The 14,541-nt window shown below is 40.5% G+C and overlaps 1 protein-coding gene across 1 annotated transcript in view; it reads right to left on the reverse strand.

The window, feature by feature from the left end:
* Window positions 1-320: 320 nt before the first annotated feature.
* Window positions 321-14,541, reverse strand: part of LOC310926198 (retinoic acid receptor gamma-like) — a gene marked incomplete at its 3' end in the record, with an annotated part of 22,367 nt that continues 8,146 nt past the window's right edge. The window contains exons 2-8 of the mRNA XM_083888297.1: window positions 4,706-4,854; window positions 3,562-3,703; window positions 3,271-3,434; window positions 2,962-3,138; window positions 2,652-2,856; window positions 1,872-2,030; window positions 321-700 (exon numbers count right to left, since the gene is read on the reverse strand). Of these exons, the coding sequence (XP_083744423.1) occupies window positions 321-700; window positions 1,872-2,030; window positions 2,652-2,856; window positions 2,962-3,138; window positions 3,271-3,434; window positions 3,562-3,703; window positions 4,706-4,854 (1,376 nt within the window). The remainder of the gene's footprint in view (window positions 701-1,871; window positions 2,031-2,651; window positions 2,857-2,961; window positions 3,139-3,270; window positions 3,435-3,561; window positions 3,704-4,705; window positions 4,855-14,541) is intronic.

Below are 14,541 nucleotides of genomic sequence, written 5' to 3' on the forward strand. Positions count from 1 at the left end.
CTCTGGTTCCTCTGTGTGGACAAAACACATTTTGAAATACATTTTTAGAAAGTCTTGTTTTTTGGCACAGTGATTTTAAAATGGTGCTTTTTTTTTAATTCCTCAATCCACTGATACTTAGTGCTTTTTTCTCTGTGTGTTTCTTATGCTGGACTGAACGTGTTTTTCATCTCAGTCCAGAATATGCACAGTATATGTAAATATGGGCTGTATGCCAATAAATTGTTATATATATATACAGTACCAGTCAAAAGTTTTGGACAGACTTTTCTGGAGGAGGAAGCAGCACCGTCGTGTCTCTCTCTCTCTCTCTCTCTTTCTCACTGTGTTTTCCCAGTCACACCTTTCTTTACCGCTGCCAGTGCTGCTGTTGCAGCTGCTGCGGCCGCCGCCACCGCCGCCTCCCCCCACAGCTCCCTGTCACTGTCTGCCTCTCGCTCCCTCTCCTCGTCCCAGTAGTCGTCCTCCTCCTCGTCTTCTTCCTCCTCAACGGCCGACTCATCCGTGGCTTTCTCCTCCTGCTTGATGGCTGGAGCGGAGGGGACAGCGGGGGGAGTGGAGGCGGCGGGGGCAGTGGAGGCAGCGCTGTCCCCCGAGTCGCTGCTGTCCTCGAAGGTGTCGGGATTCTCCAGCATCTCTCTGATCAGAGGAGGCATCGGCCCTGGAATCTCCATCTTCAGTGTGATGGCTCTTTCTGCACCTGCAGCAACACAAAGGTTGATTTGAAAGTTAGCGTTTAAATTTTCATTTCAGTGAGGGTGATGCCTGTTCTCTGCTGACGACATTACTTAACTATATGTTTATATATGTAAATATATATATATGTATATACAGTATATATATTTTTTATATTTGGTTGCGCCACCTGACATTTTTTTTGTCATGAAGTTAAAAATACTGTTAAAATATGAGTTAAAACAGTTAGAATGGTGACTCAACATATCAGACATGTTCAAACATTGTTCTGGACTCAAAAATATGCATTACATCTATATTGAAAATACTTTTTAAAATACCTTTTTAGAAGCTTTATTTGTCATTGACCCATATACATTATACATATAGATTAAAAAAAAAAAGTATAATATAAATAATTTGGAACTATTTAAGGTGATTTATTTATGCTTTTTATTGCTTTTGAATATTATGACTTACTTGTATCTGCTGCAAATAATTGGATGAGGCTGATAAATTCAAAAACAATTTTTTTTGACACTTAATGCCCACATGAGTTAATTTGTTTTGACAAACATACAGTTGTACATGTCCTGCATGTGAAGGCTGTATGTTCTGTTGTGTCTTGGTGTGGTTCTGAAATGGACTAAACGATTTGGCAGAAAATATGTAATTACGATTTTGATTTGTAATATAATCTGTCAAGTTCAGCTCAGAATTTACAGTGTTATTTAAAAAGATGCCACATCGACGCAACAAAACAACACCTATTGTATTGCGAGGGGTGGACAGGGCGAAGTGGTCTGAACATAGAACAATCAAAAATAGAACTGCAGCCAGTGCGTTTACTGATTGTGTTGTTTCAAATTGTAATAGCTATTTATATGTATTTGTTCAGCCCTAGTTCCGACCTGTTAAAAGACTGCAGACACAAATTATCTCTTAGTACAGTGCATAACATAATAACATTTAATTTTTAAATGTATAGTTAACTATTTAAAATGTTCTAATGTGCACACTCATGGGTAATTTATACCCATGAGATACCAGTTAACCTTTTTGGACAGTGGGAGGACACTGGAGAAAATCCACACACACACACAGAACATACAAACGCGAAAGGCCCTCATTAGGACCAAATACTTCAGTATCTGTACACCTGATCCAACACAATGACATGTCAAATATCAGCTGACCTTTGGTGCTAATTCCTCGGAGGTCTGTGACTTTCATCAGCATGCGTGGAAACATGTGAGGCTTGTTGGGGCGCCTGCGGCGGGTGTAGATCTTCAGGGCCTCCAGCAGCGGCTCCTGCAGCTTGTCCACCTTCTCCGGCTCTTCCAGGTCCATGCGGTCTGAGAGAGCAGGGAAGTCACAACATGAGTAATAATGTCATGTAATGTAAATGCTCTTTTTAATGTGGAACACATCCATTTAAGCAAGTCCTATCCTCAAAACAGATCTCAGAAGACGGGACTTGATGAGATACTCGATACTTGAAGAGTCCTGACTGTCAGCTCTGTGAGCCCTGCTGCCTGTTTCTATTCTTACATGGAATTCTTACCCTGTATTTACTGAACTGCAGTCATGCCAGCCGTATACCAAGATTTATACACTACTGAACCAAGTACTTCCTAGACTATGTGCATGAATAATATGAAGTATTTTACTGTGTACTTTTTGAGTCATATTTTGTCAAAATCATTACAGGGGACAATATTAATGATGTTCGTGATCTGGTCAGGATTTTGACAAAGGATTACTCAAAAAGTACACAGTAAAAGTACTTCATATTATGCATGCAGGTAGTCTATGAAGTACTTAGTCCAGTAGTATATGAATCTTGAACTACTTATGGAAAATACCCCTTTTATTCCACGTCATTGTCTAAGCACTGTTGTTGTTGTGGACTGACTTTCTTGGCCCAACAGGGAAGATGTTCCTCACATTTTTGTCAAACAGAAACCCAGGTTTACCTGCACAGATCAGGCAGATTGCACTGAGCAGCCCCGTCTCTGTGTCGTCCATCTCCAACGGCAGCAGCTGACCGGCGAAGGCAAACAACAGGTCTGTGAGTGGACCAAAGCCGGCGTTATGCATCTGTGTCCTGTTCAGAGTCAGACCATCTGAGAAGGTCATTGTGTCCTGCTCTGGAGTGTAACGAGTGCATATCCTCAGCATCTAAACCAGACAGAGACCAAAGGACAATTGGTCAGAATCACATTTTATTTATCACATTGACTAGTTAAGCAGTTAATGCAGTAATAGGGAGCGTGTGGTCCGTACCAGGATGTCCAGACATGCAGATTTGAGGAGGGTGATCTGGTCAGCGATGGTGAGCGTAGTGAAGCCTGGTAGCCGCTTGGCAAACTCCACAATCTTTATAATGCACTTAGTGGAGAGCTCACTGAACTTATCCCACAAGCCCAAGTCCAGCTGCACTCTGTGGTCAGCACTTGAATTCTGCAAGAGAGAAAGAAAGATAATAGAAGGACATTTCAGTTTCATGTTTGTCCTCCTGGCAAAGCAGTGAGCTAATGCTTGAGTGGATTGTGGGAGTTTACACACAGATGTGATTTATAAAAAAAAACTTACTGTGGTGTATTTTCCTAATTGGCCCAGAGAAGGAAAGGTCTCCTTGTGAGCTTTGCTGACTTTATTAACCAGCTCCTCCAGCTCTCCGGTCAACTCATAGTTCTCAGGCAGCACCACCTCCTCCTTCACATCCTTCTTCTTCTTGTTCCTGTCGTTGCGCACCGCTGCAGGAGAAAAAACACGGGCAACGCTTTCAAAAAACCTCTACTGTTTCTTTTAATGGTGGAAAATAATCACAGCCTCAGGGTTATTCACCCCCATGGAGCCCTCACTACTGTCTCAGACACTTACCTTCTTTGGACATGCCAACCTCAAAGCACTTCTGCAGCCGACAGTACTGGCAGCGGTTACGGGTCACTTTATTGATCTGACAGTTCTTGTCTCTGTGGCATGTGTACACCATGTTCTTCTGGATGCTGCGCCTGAAGAAACCCTGGAATCGATAAAAACAACAATTCTACTGCACTGCTTCAAGACAGGAAATAAATGAAAGATCCACATGTTCATTTCATCTTAAAGCTGCAGTGTGGAACATTTGGTGATTTATGCTGTTTTTTGTTGGTGATGTGATTATTCAGCTTCTGCTTAGTCTTTGTGATTGTTCCTTCAAACTGATGAAGGATTGGGGGTTTGAGGTATAGATATCTCTTTGTTGTCTGCTTTAAGTTCGGTCTGTCTTAACATCAAATCACTTCCTGTGTGCAGCGTGGAAATGACACCATACCACACAACATCTAAGCACTACTGTACTGACAAACACAGAGCGGAGCTGATCGACGTAATCAGCATTGTGTGAACTCGTTTGACAATAGTTCGACTGTAATTTGTTCACATTTAAAAGTTACACATTGTACAGTTTTAAGCTCTAAATCAGGGGTGAATTTAGCATAGGATGTTAAAATACCAGGCCAAGACATCATATCTTCATCAAGCAAAACCTGTATCTTTCTACTTATCTTAACTATCAATTTTTGTGAAAGAAAAAGGCAAATGTATGGGATGTAAAATAGTAACGTGTGTCACTTGTGACTTAAAACTGATCTTTGACACACAAGATTAGACTTTTTCACAATAAAAGGTTCTGAATTCTGCATGACTTTGTTGTTTTTGTGGGTATAATATAATTTGTGATATATATCAAATAAATGTCATATATTAACACTGGAGGGCCAAGTTTTGACACACTACTCTCACTTTTATTTAATTTTGATGCAGTAACCGTGTGTCAGTCTCTATGAATACATGCAGTATTCATCAGGAAACACTAGAGGGCAGTTTAATAACAACAAACATCCTTCTACAGCCCTAACATCTGTCTCCAGGCTGCAGCTCAACATCAGGTTCTCACTGTGGCCTAGTTTTTTTTTCGAGGACACCATCAGTTCAACAGTTCACGTCCTATAAAACCTTCATGTGGCCTAAATGCTGTATTTACCTTGCATCCCTCACAGGAGCTGACTCCATAGTGATAACCAGAAGACTTGTCCTGGCACACAAAGCAGGGTTTGTAGACCCGGGGAGGAGGAGGAGGAGAAGGAGAGCTGGGCACCATCTCCTCTGAGCTGGTGCTCTGGGTCTCCACCGCTGCAGAGACAAGAAAACACGAATGAATCGGAGCATCATGTTTGTGAGAGTTCTACATAAAAGTCTTTGAAACGATGATCAAAGCGAATACAGCAACTGATTATAAGAGAGTTGGTCAACAAACAACCCCCGACCCCATGCGGGCCACCCCTTGGAGCCAGAAGGCAAGCTCAAAGGCAGACATTTTTAAGAGAAAAGGGAGGGGGGGGCTTGGGGGGGCTTGGGGGGGCTTGGGGGGGGGGGCACACACTGCTGACTGACAGCCTTAAAAGAGACACAATTAGCTGATGGCCAGATGGCCCTGCTGATAAAATGCTGATTGGCAGCTGAGATTTGATTGGCTTCTCCATTTACTGGTGAGTGGGGGAGCGACATACCTCTGTTTGACTTTTTGACTGACATCTGAATTTTTTTGTATCTGCATGTGTTTGAGTACGCACACCCACACACAGGCTCACATTTTTATTTGAAAGGCTGTCCAACCAGACCTGCCTATATACCTCCAGCTCCATGTGAACAAACAGAGCAGGGATGTTTATGAGACCGGGCTGTCTCCTTCTCTTCCTTCTCCCTGTCTCTTTAAAGAAAATGGCTGACTGTATAACACCATTTGCCAACTACTGGCAGAGCCGTTTAAGTGCTGCCACAGTGAAAAACACTGGAAACAAACAATGCAACACAGACGCAGGAAAGAACACGCTCTGTGTGGCTGATTTCAAAAGCGCGCTCCCTCTCGCTCAGATGTAACAGTAATGCGCCTGGTATGGATTTAAAGGTGATGACTAAAGAACAACCAGATTCCTTCGAACATGCCTTTCAACTTTCACCTTCAGTCACCCCAACTTCACCTCCCTCTGCCCATTCCCACCCCCACTCTCTTGTTTCCTGGCCCTAAATTCCTCAGTGCAGGCTGGACAGGGTTTAATAGTTGCCCAGGCTCATAAGCAGGCCCAATAAACGTTGTGTTGGGGATGGGAAGGAGGCCCCCGGCCAGGCTGACCGTCTCTTTATTGGGATCCAGTCACCTTGGGCAGCTATTCACATCAACAGCTCCATCCTTGGATCCCTTCCTAGTAAAAATAAAGAATCCGGGGTCAAAAACCCAAAGTCACAGCCCCTCCTGTCACCTTCAATGGATAGCACAGAACTGAACCAAATGTGCCCCCCCCCCCTCACCAGCAACCCCAACCTGAACCCACAGCTTGTCATTAAAAAGAGTGGTAAGGTTTCAAAAAACAGAGAAGCAAAGGCACAAAGGAATAATCTAATAAAAACAGAGGGGGAAAAATGAAAAGAGAAAGAAAGGGAGAGAATGAGGTGAGGCAGAGGACACAAACTTCCCAGTGACCAAAAAGGTTAAATAAAATCTTTAACATTTAACTTTGACCTTGACTGAAGAAGGCGAGTCCTACATGAATGAGCGGCAGCAGCCTGCTTTAACACGTACTAATGTGCTCAAACACAACATCCTTCTATTTCTAACGTGACTTCAAAACCAACCCCCGGGAAACAAAACCATGTTAATGTAAGCATGATAATAATATGTGGCTTTGATGCAGTCGTATGTGAGTCTGTAATTATTCAATACAAGTGCCCATGACTCACGGTTTCATGGCATGTAAAGGAAATAGAGAACACACCAAGTGGGATCACTGCACACCAGCTATTCATTATTTATTTATTCTTTTTATGAGTGAGATGTGTGTAACTCTGCTTTTCTGTTGCTGTCTTAAATTCACACTGTGGTCTGTAACAGCAGTAAATTATGCTCAGATAATAGCTGGTTAAAACTTTGTTTTAAAGTCACAATGTTTACATGTGGTGTGCAAGAATCTGTCATTTTCATTATCAATGAATCTGTCGATCATGTCCTGGATTAATCCACTAGTTGAAAATATATATCCAAATATTTGGAAAATGTTTTTTTTCCCCAAAGCTCAAAAATGATGATGTTCTCAAATGTCTTGTTTTGTTTTGGCCACAAACCAAACATTATTCACTTTTAATGATTTCTGTGTTGTATGGAGCAAAGAAACCAATTAATATTCACAATTAAAAAGCTGAAATATCAGAAAGCCTGTTTTAAATAAAACCCACTACAACTGATCATCAAAACTTTTGGCTATTCATTTTGTAATTGATTAATAATTAATCAAATCTGTTCACGTCTCCAACTAAGCTATAATTCTTTTTATTATAAATCATGTTAACATTCACTCAGACGTACTTATATGAACAAGTGAATAAAGAATATAAATAATGGAAAACACTCATTATTTTTGTAAATGTTTACGATATCATGAAATCACGTCCACAGAGACAAAGAGTGGAGCTGATAGATGTAATCAGCATAGTGTGAACATTTACATTTCTTTATATTTACAAGTTACACATTACACAGTTTTAAGCTCTAAATCTGGGGTAAATTTGGCCTAGGGTGTTAAAATACTGGGCCAAAACATCACATCTTCATCATTCATTCATTGGTTTAAAAAAGTAACTTGAGTTTGCCACAGACTTTACTGATCTTTGATTCAGTTCATCTTATTTTTCAGAATAAGGCTCTGAATTGTCGGGCCGGATATTAACGCTGGAGGGCACAAGTTCTGGCACACAGGCCTCCAGTTACTGACCGCTACTCTACATCATGTCCACAGAGAAAAACCCAACATATGGTCAAGAGTTATACATTATTATGAAAGAAGAAGAATGTTGTGATTACAATGTGAGGAATAAATGAGATGTATTATTTCTGTTCAAACAACATGGTTTTATCTTATACTGCTACTCTAAAGAGAAGAACTGAATATCTCAACTTTCCGGAGTTTATCTCAGACTAAATGATATTCCAAGTGGTGTAGAAAGTATCATGTTTCCAAAACAGGGGTTTACATGTAAACAAAAAACCTCCTGGTGAGCAGAGGGTAAATACTATGTCGTCAGTTTGGGGGCATTAGAGCCCAGGTGTGGAGGTGAGGAGAGAGAAGGTGGAGCAGAAAGAGTGGCACCGCTGCAACCTGATCTTTGTTTTCTGTTTATATAGTAACACTGACAATGTGAAAGCTTCCCTGAGAGAACAAGTGGAAAAGCAGCTCCTGCTGAAACCGAGAAGCCGCATCTGGCGCCAAAGAGAGCGGCAGACTGACACCGTCTGAGGGTGGAGAGAGTGGGTGAGGAGGGACGTGACTCAAGACAGACAGAACTGACTGCAGCAAGACAGAGACAGAGAGGGGAGGTGGGGAGGTGCCTTTACCTGGCGTTGAGGAAAAAAAAGGAGCGGAGCCAAAACCTGACAGCAGCTGTCATCACCCTGAACTGAGCTCAGCCTCAGCCTGAAAAATACCTCCCTGCTCTTAACTTACAGCTCACCTCTTAGTGTGTCACAACATCAATCAGCACACGAAAGACACAAAAGACACGGGGTGACGCGTGTGAATCAGCTTCATCAGCCACCTTCATACACTCTAACCTCACGCATACTTCCCATATCATATATATACTGTACATAGAACAGCTCCTAGTTCTGCCAGCTTTGTTTTCTATTTGCACTTCGTGACAACGTAGTAGCTTCTGTCACGTAAGTCAATATATGTTAATATTCTTTATTACTACTTCTCACCTTTCCCCTCTTCCTCTGAGGTCTTAACCACAAAGAAACAAAATTTTCCCTATACAATATTTCTATTTTGTATAGAACTTCCCAAAACAATAATAAATGCTACAGTATATATGTCAGGCCTGGGTGTGGTGCTGTTATTCAGCTTAAACTTAAACTTTAACTTAAAATAAAGTTCTTAAGTATAAATTACATTATTAACAATCACGGGAATAAGAGACCGAATTAACCAACCCAAACACAAGGGTGGCCTTTTCAGATAAAACACTGGTTCTGTGTGGATAGAAACCTGGGACAATAAAAACATAATTGTGGATTCTCCTACATTTGTTCTCACGTGTACGTGCCCTGTGTTTGTTGTCAGATCAGTACGTCACTGAAGAGCCAACAGACGCCTCTCCACAAGCAGAAATCTTCTCATTCAGCTCTGAATGTGTCCTCAGATTGAAGAAACCAAGGAACATGTTCAGTTTTACAAGAAAATTATCAAAAATATGGTCCAAATACTCATATTAACCTTTTAACAGTTTTAACATCTGCATACTGTAGATTTGGGACAACACAGCTATAGCATTCTCTCTTTTTTAACCAGAGGAAATGAGCAGGTTAGTTCTTTGAAGTGGAAAGCAGCTGTATTTGTCATCGACTGCATCACCGACGACAGCAGCACTCAGCTGTTGACGTTTGATGTTTCAACAGGACAGAAGAGATCTGTCATTCTGCATTAACGGGTACGTGCGATACCTGCCATCAGCTTATGACTGCTCACATTTTACAGCTCGAGCATACATACAGCGCACAAACAGCCAAACACACAGTTGATAAAATAATGATGAAAAAAGTGCAATTACTGTAAACAATTACTGTAAGTGTACTTCAGTTAAAAGTTACATCTTTTTCATTTCTGTTTCACATTTTTTTTTTACAGATTTAGTTTTTACAAAACGCATGACTTGGACAGGTCCAGTGGAATAATTCATGATCAAGCCTAATTAAAAAATGACACGGTCAACTTGCACTCGGATTATTAAGGAAGCATGTTAAAGGGACAGTTGTGGCTTTTTAAAGTGTGGTTGTATCAGGTATTAACATGTAAGCTCTGACTTCACTGAGCTGTCTCTGAGAACTGAGACTCCGACACATGAAAACATGGCTACCAGCAGGGACTCAAATAAAAACAGATCTTAGCTGCTTAACAAAAGGATTGGCTAATAAAACTGTCTACACTATGCGTTTGTCACCATTTGACTGCCCTTTTTAAGCTGGAAATTTAAGTTTGTAATCTGCTCACTCTCCCACACCAAATCCTATTAAGAAAATCAGTGTTTTAAGCTCATGGGACAAAGGAGCTTGTGGCCTACTGCTGTTGAGGTTGTGTCACTTAAGTAAATCTGAACAGAGCATTTCAAACACTGAAGTCACAAAATAACATGTTTAAAGTTACTCATGGAGGCAGCAGTGGATCAAAAATAATCCTGTGTGCAGTGATGAAAATTGTTTTCTCTATGGGCTTTGGTGCAGGGAGTGAGTGAAACACAACTCTGGTTTCAGTCGAAAAAGGCTGTGATTAGCAGTTATAAAAAAACACATACTTAAGTTGTCATAGACTCATTATATTGGCTGAGTCATGTTTTATGAGGCTAAAAGCAATTATTCCAGCATACACCATGGCTGAGTCGTGCTTAACAAGGTCTCTTTAGAAAAGGTTTCAACTCGATCATCTGTGCAAACAGAGGTTAAATAAAATAAATAAATAAATCAAATTAAAGTTTGTGTATTTAGCTGTAATTCATGCACAGATAAAGAGCGGGGGGGGGGGGAGATTTCCAAAGTCAAATATGCTGAGTGAATAATTACCATGACAGCAGGGAGGAGATGGGGGAGATGTGAGTGACAATCCCTTTCATCAGCTGTTTTAAGTTCAATACCAGTGTCCGTCCTCCCCCCAACTCAGCCCTCACTAATAACCCTCTTCCCTCCTCTGTCCTCTCCTGCCTTCCTGCGCTGGAGGGAGGAGGAGTCCTTCCTGTCATTGGCAGCGCCTTTAAAAGAAAAGGCTGTGAAAACCAAGCTACTGTCCAGGAGATAGCACCATAAAAAGAGTGGCACCAAACACTTAAAAAAGGAGGCAGACACACACACACACACACACACACACACACACACACACACACACACACACACACACACACACACACACACACACACACACACACACACACACACACAGTATATACACACATATGTATACATGTATACAGTCTTACTAAAACAAACAACTAAAACTTTTAAACTACTCTAAACACTGTCCACATGTACACAGTGGTCAGATGAGCATTAACTTGTCTTAACTGTCACTCAGTGATCGATCTGAGATAAAAGTTCACTTATTTTAGTGTTGTTTTTTCTCCATGGTCACAGAGTTAAGCTTTGTCTGCAGAGCGTGGGGGAGGGAGTGTTTATGGGACAGGTTGTTAAATCACGGGGTCTGTCCTTCCCATTCATCATCATACATACAATACACCTTTTCTTTTTTATAACACCCCATAAACTGGCTTTCCATTTTTGCTTTTAATCAGTTAGAATCAGCTCCAACGTCCATACTTTCCTACACCTAATTTGATTGCTCATCACATGCAACAAAGTCAAATGTTAATAATCTTGTCAATGGTCGATGGTCAAGTTTCAATGCTTTCATTTTGAAAGACACTCTTCAGGGATTCTTGACAAACATACATGAGACAGCGGTGATTCAGAATCAGTTATTGTGAAACTTATCATTTCATGTGTCGGCACATTCCCACGAAGTGAGTCTGTAGTGTGAGGTAAATGCAACATGTCCACATGCAAACTATGATGTGATGACTACAAATAATCTGATTAGACTTTACATGATTTACAACGACTAACATGTATTTTTCCTGGTAGACAGTCTACAGCGTTTCATAACTGAATCCCGACTCCATTTCATGTATGTTGAAAACATAAACATAAATCTTAAAAGTGCTGGGAACGTTTTCTGTAAATTGATGTGGTGAGTCATCTGTGGGTCCCAGCCCATGTCTCTGGTGATGACTGGTCTATAGGAAACTGACTGCACTCACAGTTTTATGTTTTTTTTTTTAATCCCAGTTCAACAGAACAACTTGATGGAACTTGTCTCACTTGTGGGATTAACAGTTCAGAGGCTACTTCCTCTGAACTGCTCTTCTTCCCTTCTCCATGAGCAGGAAAATATGATGGTAAATAAATAAAATGGAAAAATAATAATGTTTGTGTACAGAAACTCTACAGAAATCCCCCCCCCCCCCCCCCCCCCCCACACACACACACACACACACACACTCACATGGGAAACATCTGAAGTATTCACATTTATGTTTTTGTTGATTCATTGATTTTTATTTCGGTGTCATGCGTAGAAAATGTGCCCAGCCCAATCGACGCCCAACAGGACGCCATTTTTTAGTGACATGGACGAGAAAAGCCAGAGTAGGACATAGAGTAAGTTACAATTAATACTAAGCAAATAAACACTCCTGGATTTTTGGACATGTACAAAGCTAATTTATGGGCATAGTGAAACATGAACAACCAGTTCATGCTGTCACATTTTAAAAACATTTAAAATGTGACAGCATTTAGTGACGGTAATCTTTTTCATCATAATAAGGTCAATACAGAGTCTTGTTTTGAATTTCACCTCATTTACATAATTCACACCACTTTTTTCTTCCTTAACATTTTTTTTTTTTTTTAATTTTTTACGTTGTCTTGATTGAATTCTATGACAGCCTCTAGCTTTAATCTAGCTTTAATCAATTTAAATTGACCTCAACTGAGTTACAGTCAGTATATATCAGTATAAGTCAATAATAATCCATCATATGCTGATTATATGAGTTTCTTCTTTATTAACAACAAATGAAATGACATCACTCTTTCTTATATTACCTATAACTAATCAGTTTTTGTTTGTTTATTTGTTTTGTTAAACTGTGATGGTGGATTGGACACATGAATGGACAAAGAAGTTTTACTAGGAAAGCTCTCACACCCCCCCCCCCCCCACACACACACACACACACACAGAGAGATAGAGATAGAGAGAGAGACCTCCACGTTGAAGTGGTGTATTTTTGAAAGTTATGAAAAATGACCCGTGTCTAGACTTCAATTGCCCAGTTCTCCTCATGTTTGTTTTAGACACATTTTACACGTGTGACTTCACATGGGATCATATGGGATTAGATTTGTGTCAGTATTTACAACAATTTTAAGTATCTAACGTTTTTATCTGGTAAACGTTAGATACTTACAATTATAAGTTCCAGACAGGGCAGCGACTCCAAGCCTGTGATTACTTCCGGTCACTCCAAAACTCAGTAGCCAATCAGCAGGCAGCTTCCTAAGGCCCGCCCATGGTCAGAATAGCAAAGAACAAATGTATATTCAAACAATAAAATACAATATTTTTGAATAATTAAATCTTTATGTTATTTGCTTCGTGAAAAGTGTGGTTTGAAAATATAGACAAAATCTAATTCCATACATGGGAGGATTGGAAGGTTTCCTATTATCCTGACCAAAGTAATTACTTTCATAATCTCTTTAATTTCACATGTGAATGACAAACTCCAGGGAAAGTCCAGTCCTAAATCTCCAGGCTTAAGACAAAAACAAATGTACAGACTTCATCTAAAACGACTTTATCTCATTAAAGAGACGCACACGTCGCAGCCAGAGAAACAGCCTCTCTGCATTGTTTCATATTATCTCTTCTCCTCCTGTGTGATGATATGCTGCTCCATTGTTACACCAGCTTTGAAGAGCCCATTTAAAGAGAAGAGTTGCCAGAGAAAAGGCAGATTATCTCTGAATGAAGAGGAGACCATTTCCCCTCAAGGCCGATAACACCGAGACACAAAGACTTGCAAGGGGGTTTAATTCCAAATCCAACTTCATTCTTCCACTCTTGCTTCAGCCCTCGCCTCTTTTCAAGTGCCCATGCCCCAACACACACCACCTAATCTCTTAATTGACCTTTTGTAATTGTAAATGAATCATTAAAAGCTCTTGGTTACACAACACAAAGCATGTAAGCCGAGCCATGTGTGAGCAGAAAATAAACACACATAACTGCTGGGAGAGAAAACACACACACACACAAACACTCTCACATACTCTGATGTAAACTACTGGCAAAGAGAGAGATGAAGTGTAGGAAGGGGATCTTCAGATGAGGAGGAAAAAAGTTCATAAGAAATGTCACACAGAGGAGAAACTCTGCATGACAGAGAGAGTGGACAGACTTTAGCATGTCCTCACTGTCTTTAATGACATTGAAACAAAGGAAGGCAGAGAAGTGCTGATTCCTTAAAGGTTTTCTGTGTTATAAAACTGTTGTTTTCTATGTTATAAAACTAAAAAGAGTGACATTGTAGAAGGTTTTAGGTGTCAGAGAGTTTCTGTATTTATTGACCACGATGAGTCAATTGTAAGCATCACTTGACTGGACTGGACTGGACACAAACGACGCAGATTTTTATAAAAAGAACATTTGATTGATGACCATTTGTGGACATTTGTCTTTCAGCCTGGCATCTGGCAAAGCTCCTTAGCGAGTTGTAACAGGCCCTGCTGTGGTGTTTGTCATACTGACTGCTCATGCATCATCATTAGGGAGCACTGTGGACCTGACAGCACTTGATGCTCTGGTATCTAAATAATTACTAAGATAAATAGACGTAAAGGTGCTCAGCGGGGACCAGAGTGAGAGGAGACCATGTTGTTGTTGGGAATAAAAACTGCAGTGGTGTGACTTCAGCCAGTCAAGAGATACAGTCAGTGTTTGATTTTCCAGGCCACAAAGCCAAGTGTAAGCAAAGAATCTGAAAGTGGACTCCATGACATTTGTCTCATTTATCTCTATAATATTTGTCTGTGCGACTCTTTCTGTGTCATCCACTCAGGTCTGTGGAGGAGAATAACAACACAGGGAGTGCTCAGACTTAGTGATTTATTGATTAACAAATTAAAATACTTCTCATTTCAATAGAAGTCTTTCTTCT

The sequence above is a fragment of the Microchirus variegatus genome (genome assembly GCF_963457635.1).
Source record: "Microchirus variegatus genome assembly, chromosome: 4".
NCBI classification, from domain to species: Eukaryota; Metazoa; Chordata; class Actinopteri; order Pleuronectiformes; family Soleidae; genus Microchirus; species Microchirus variegatus.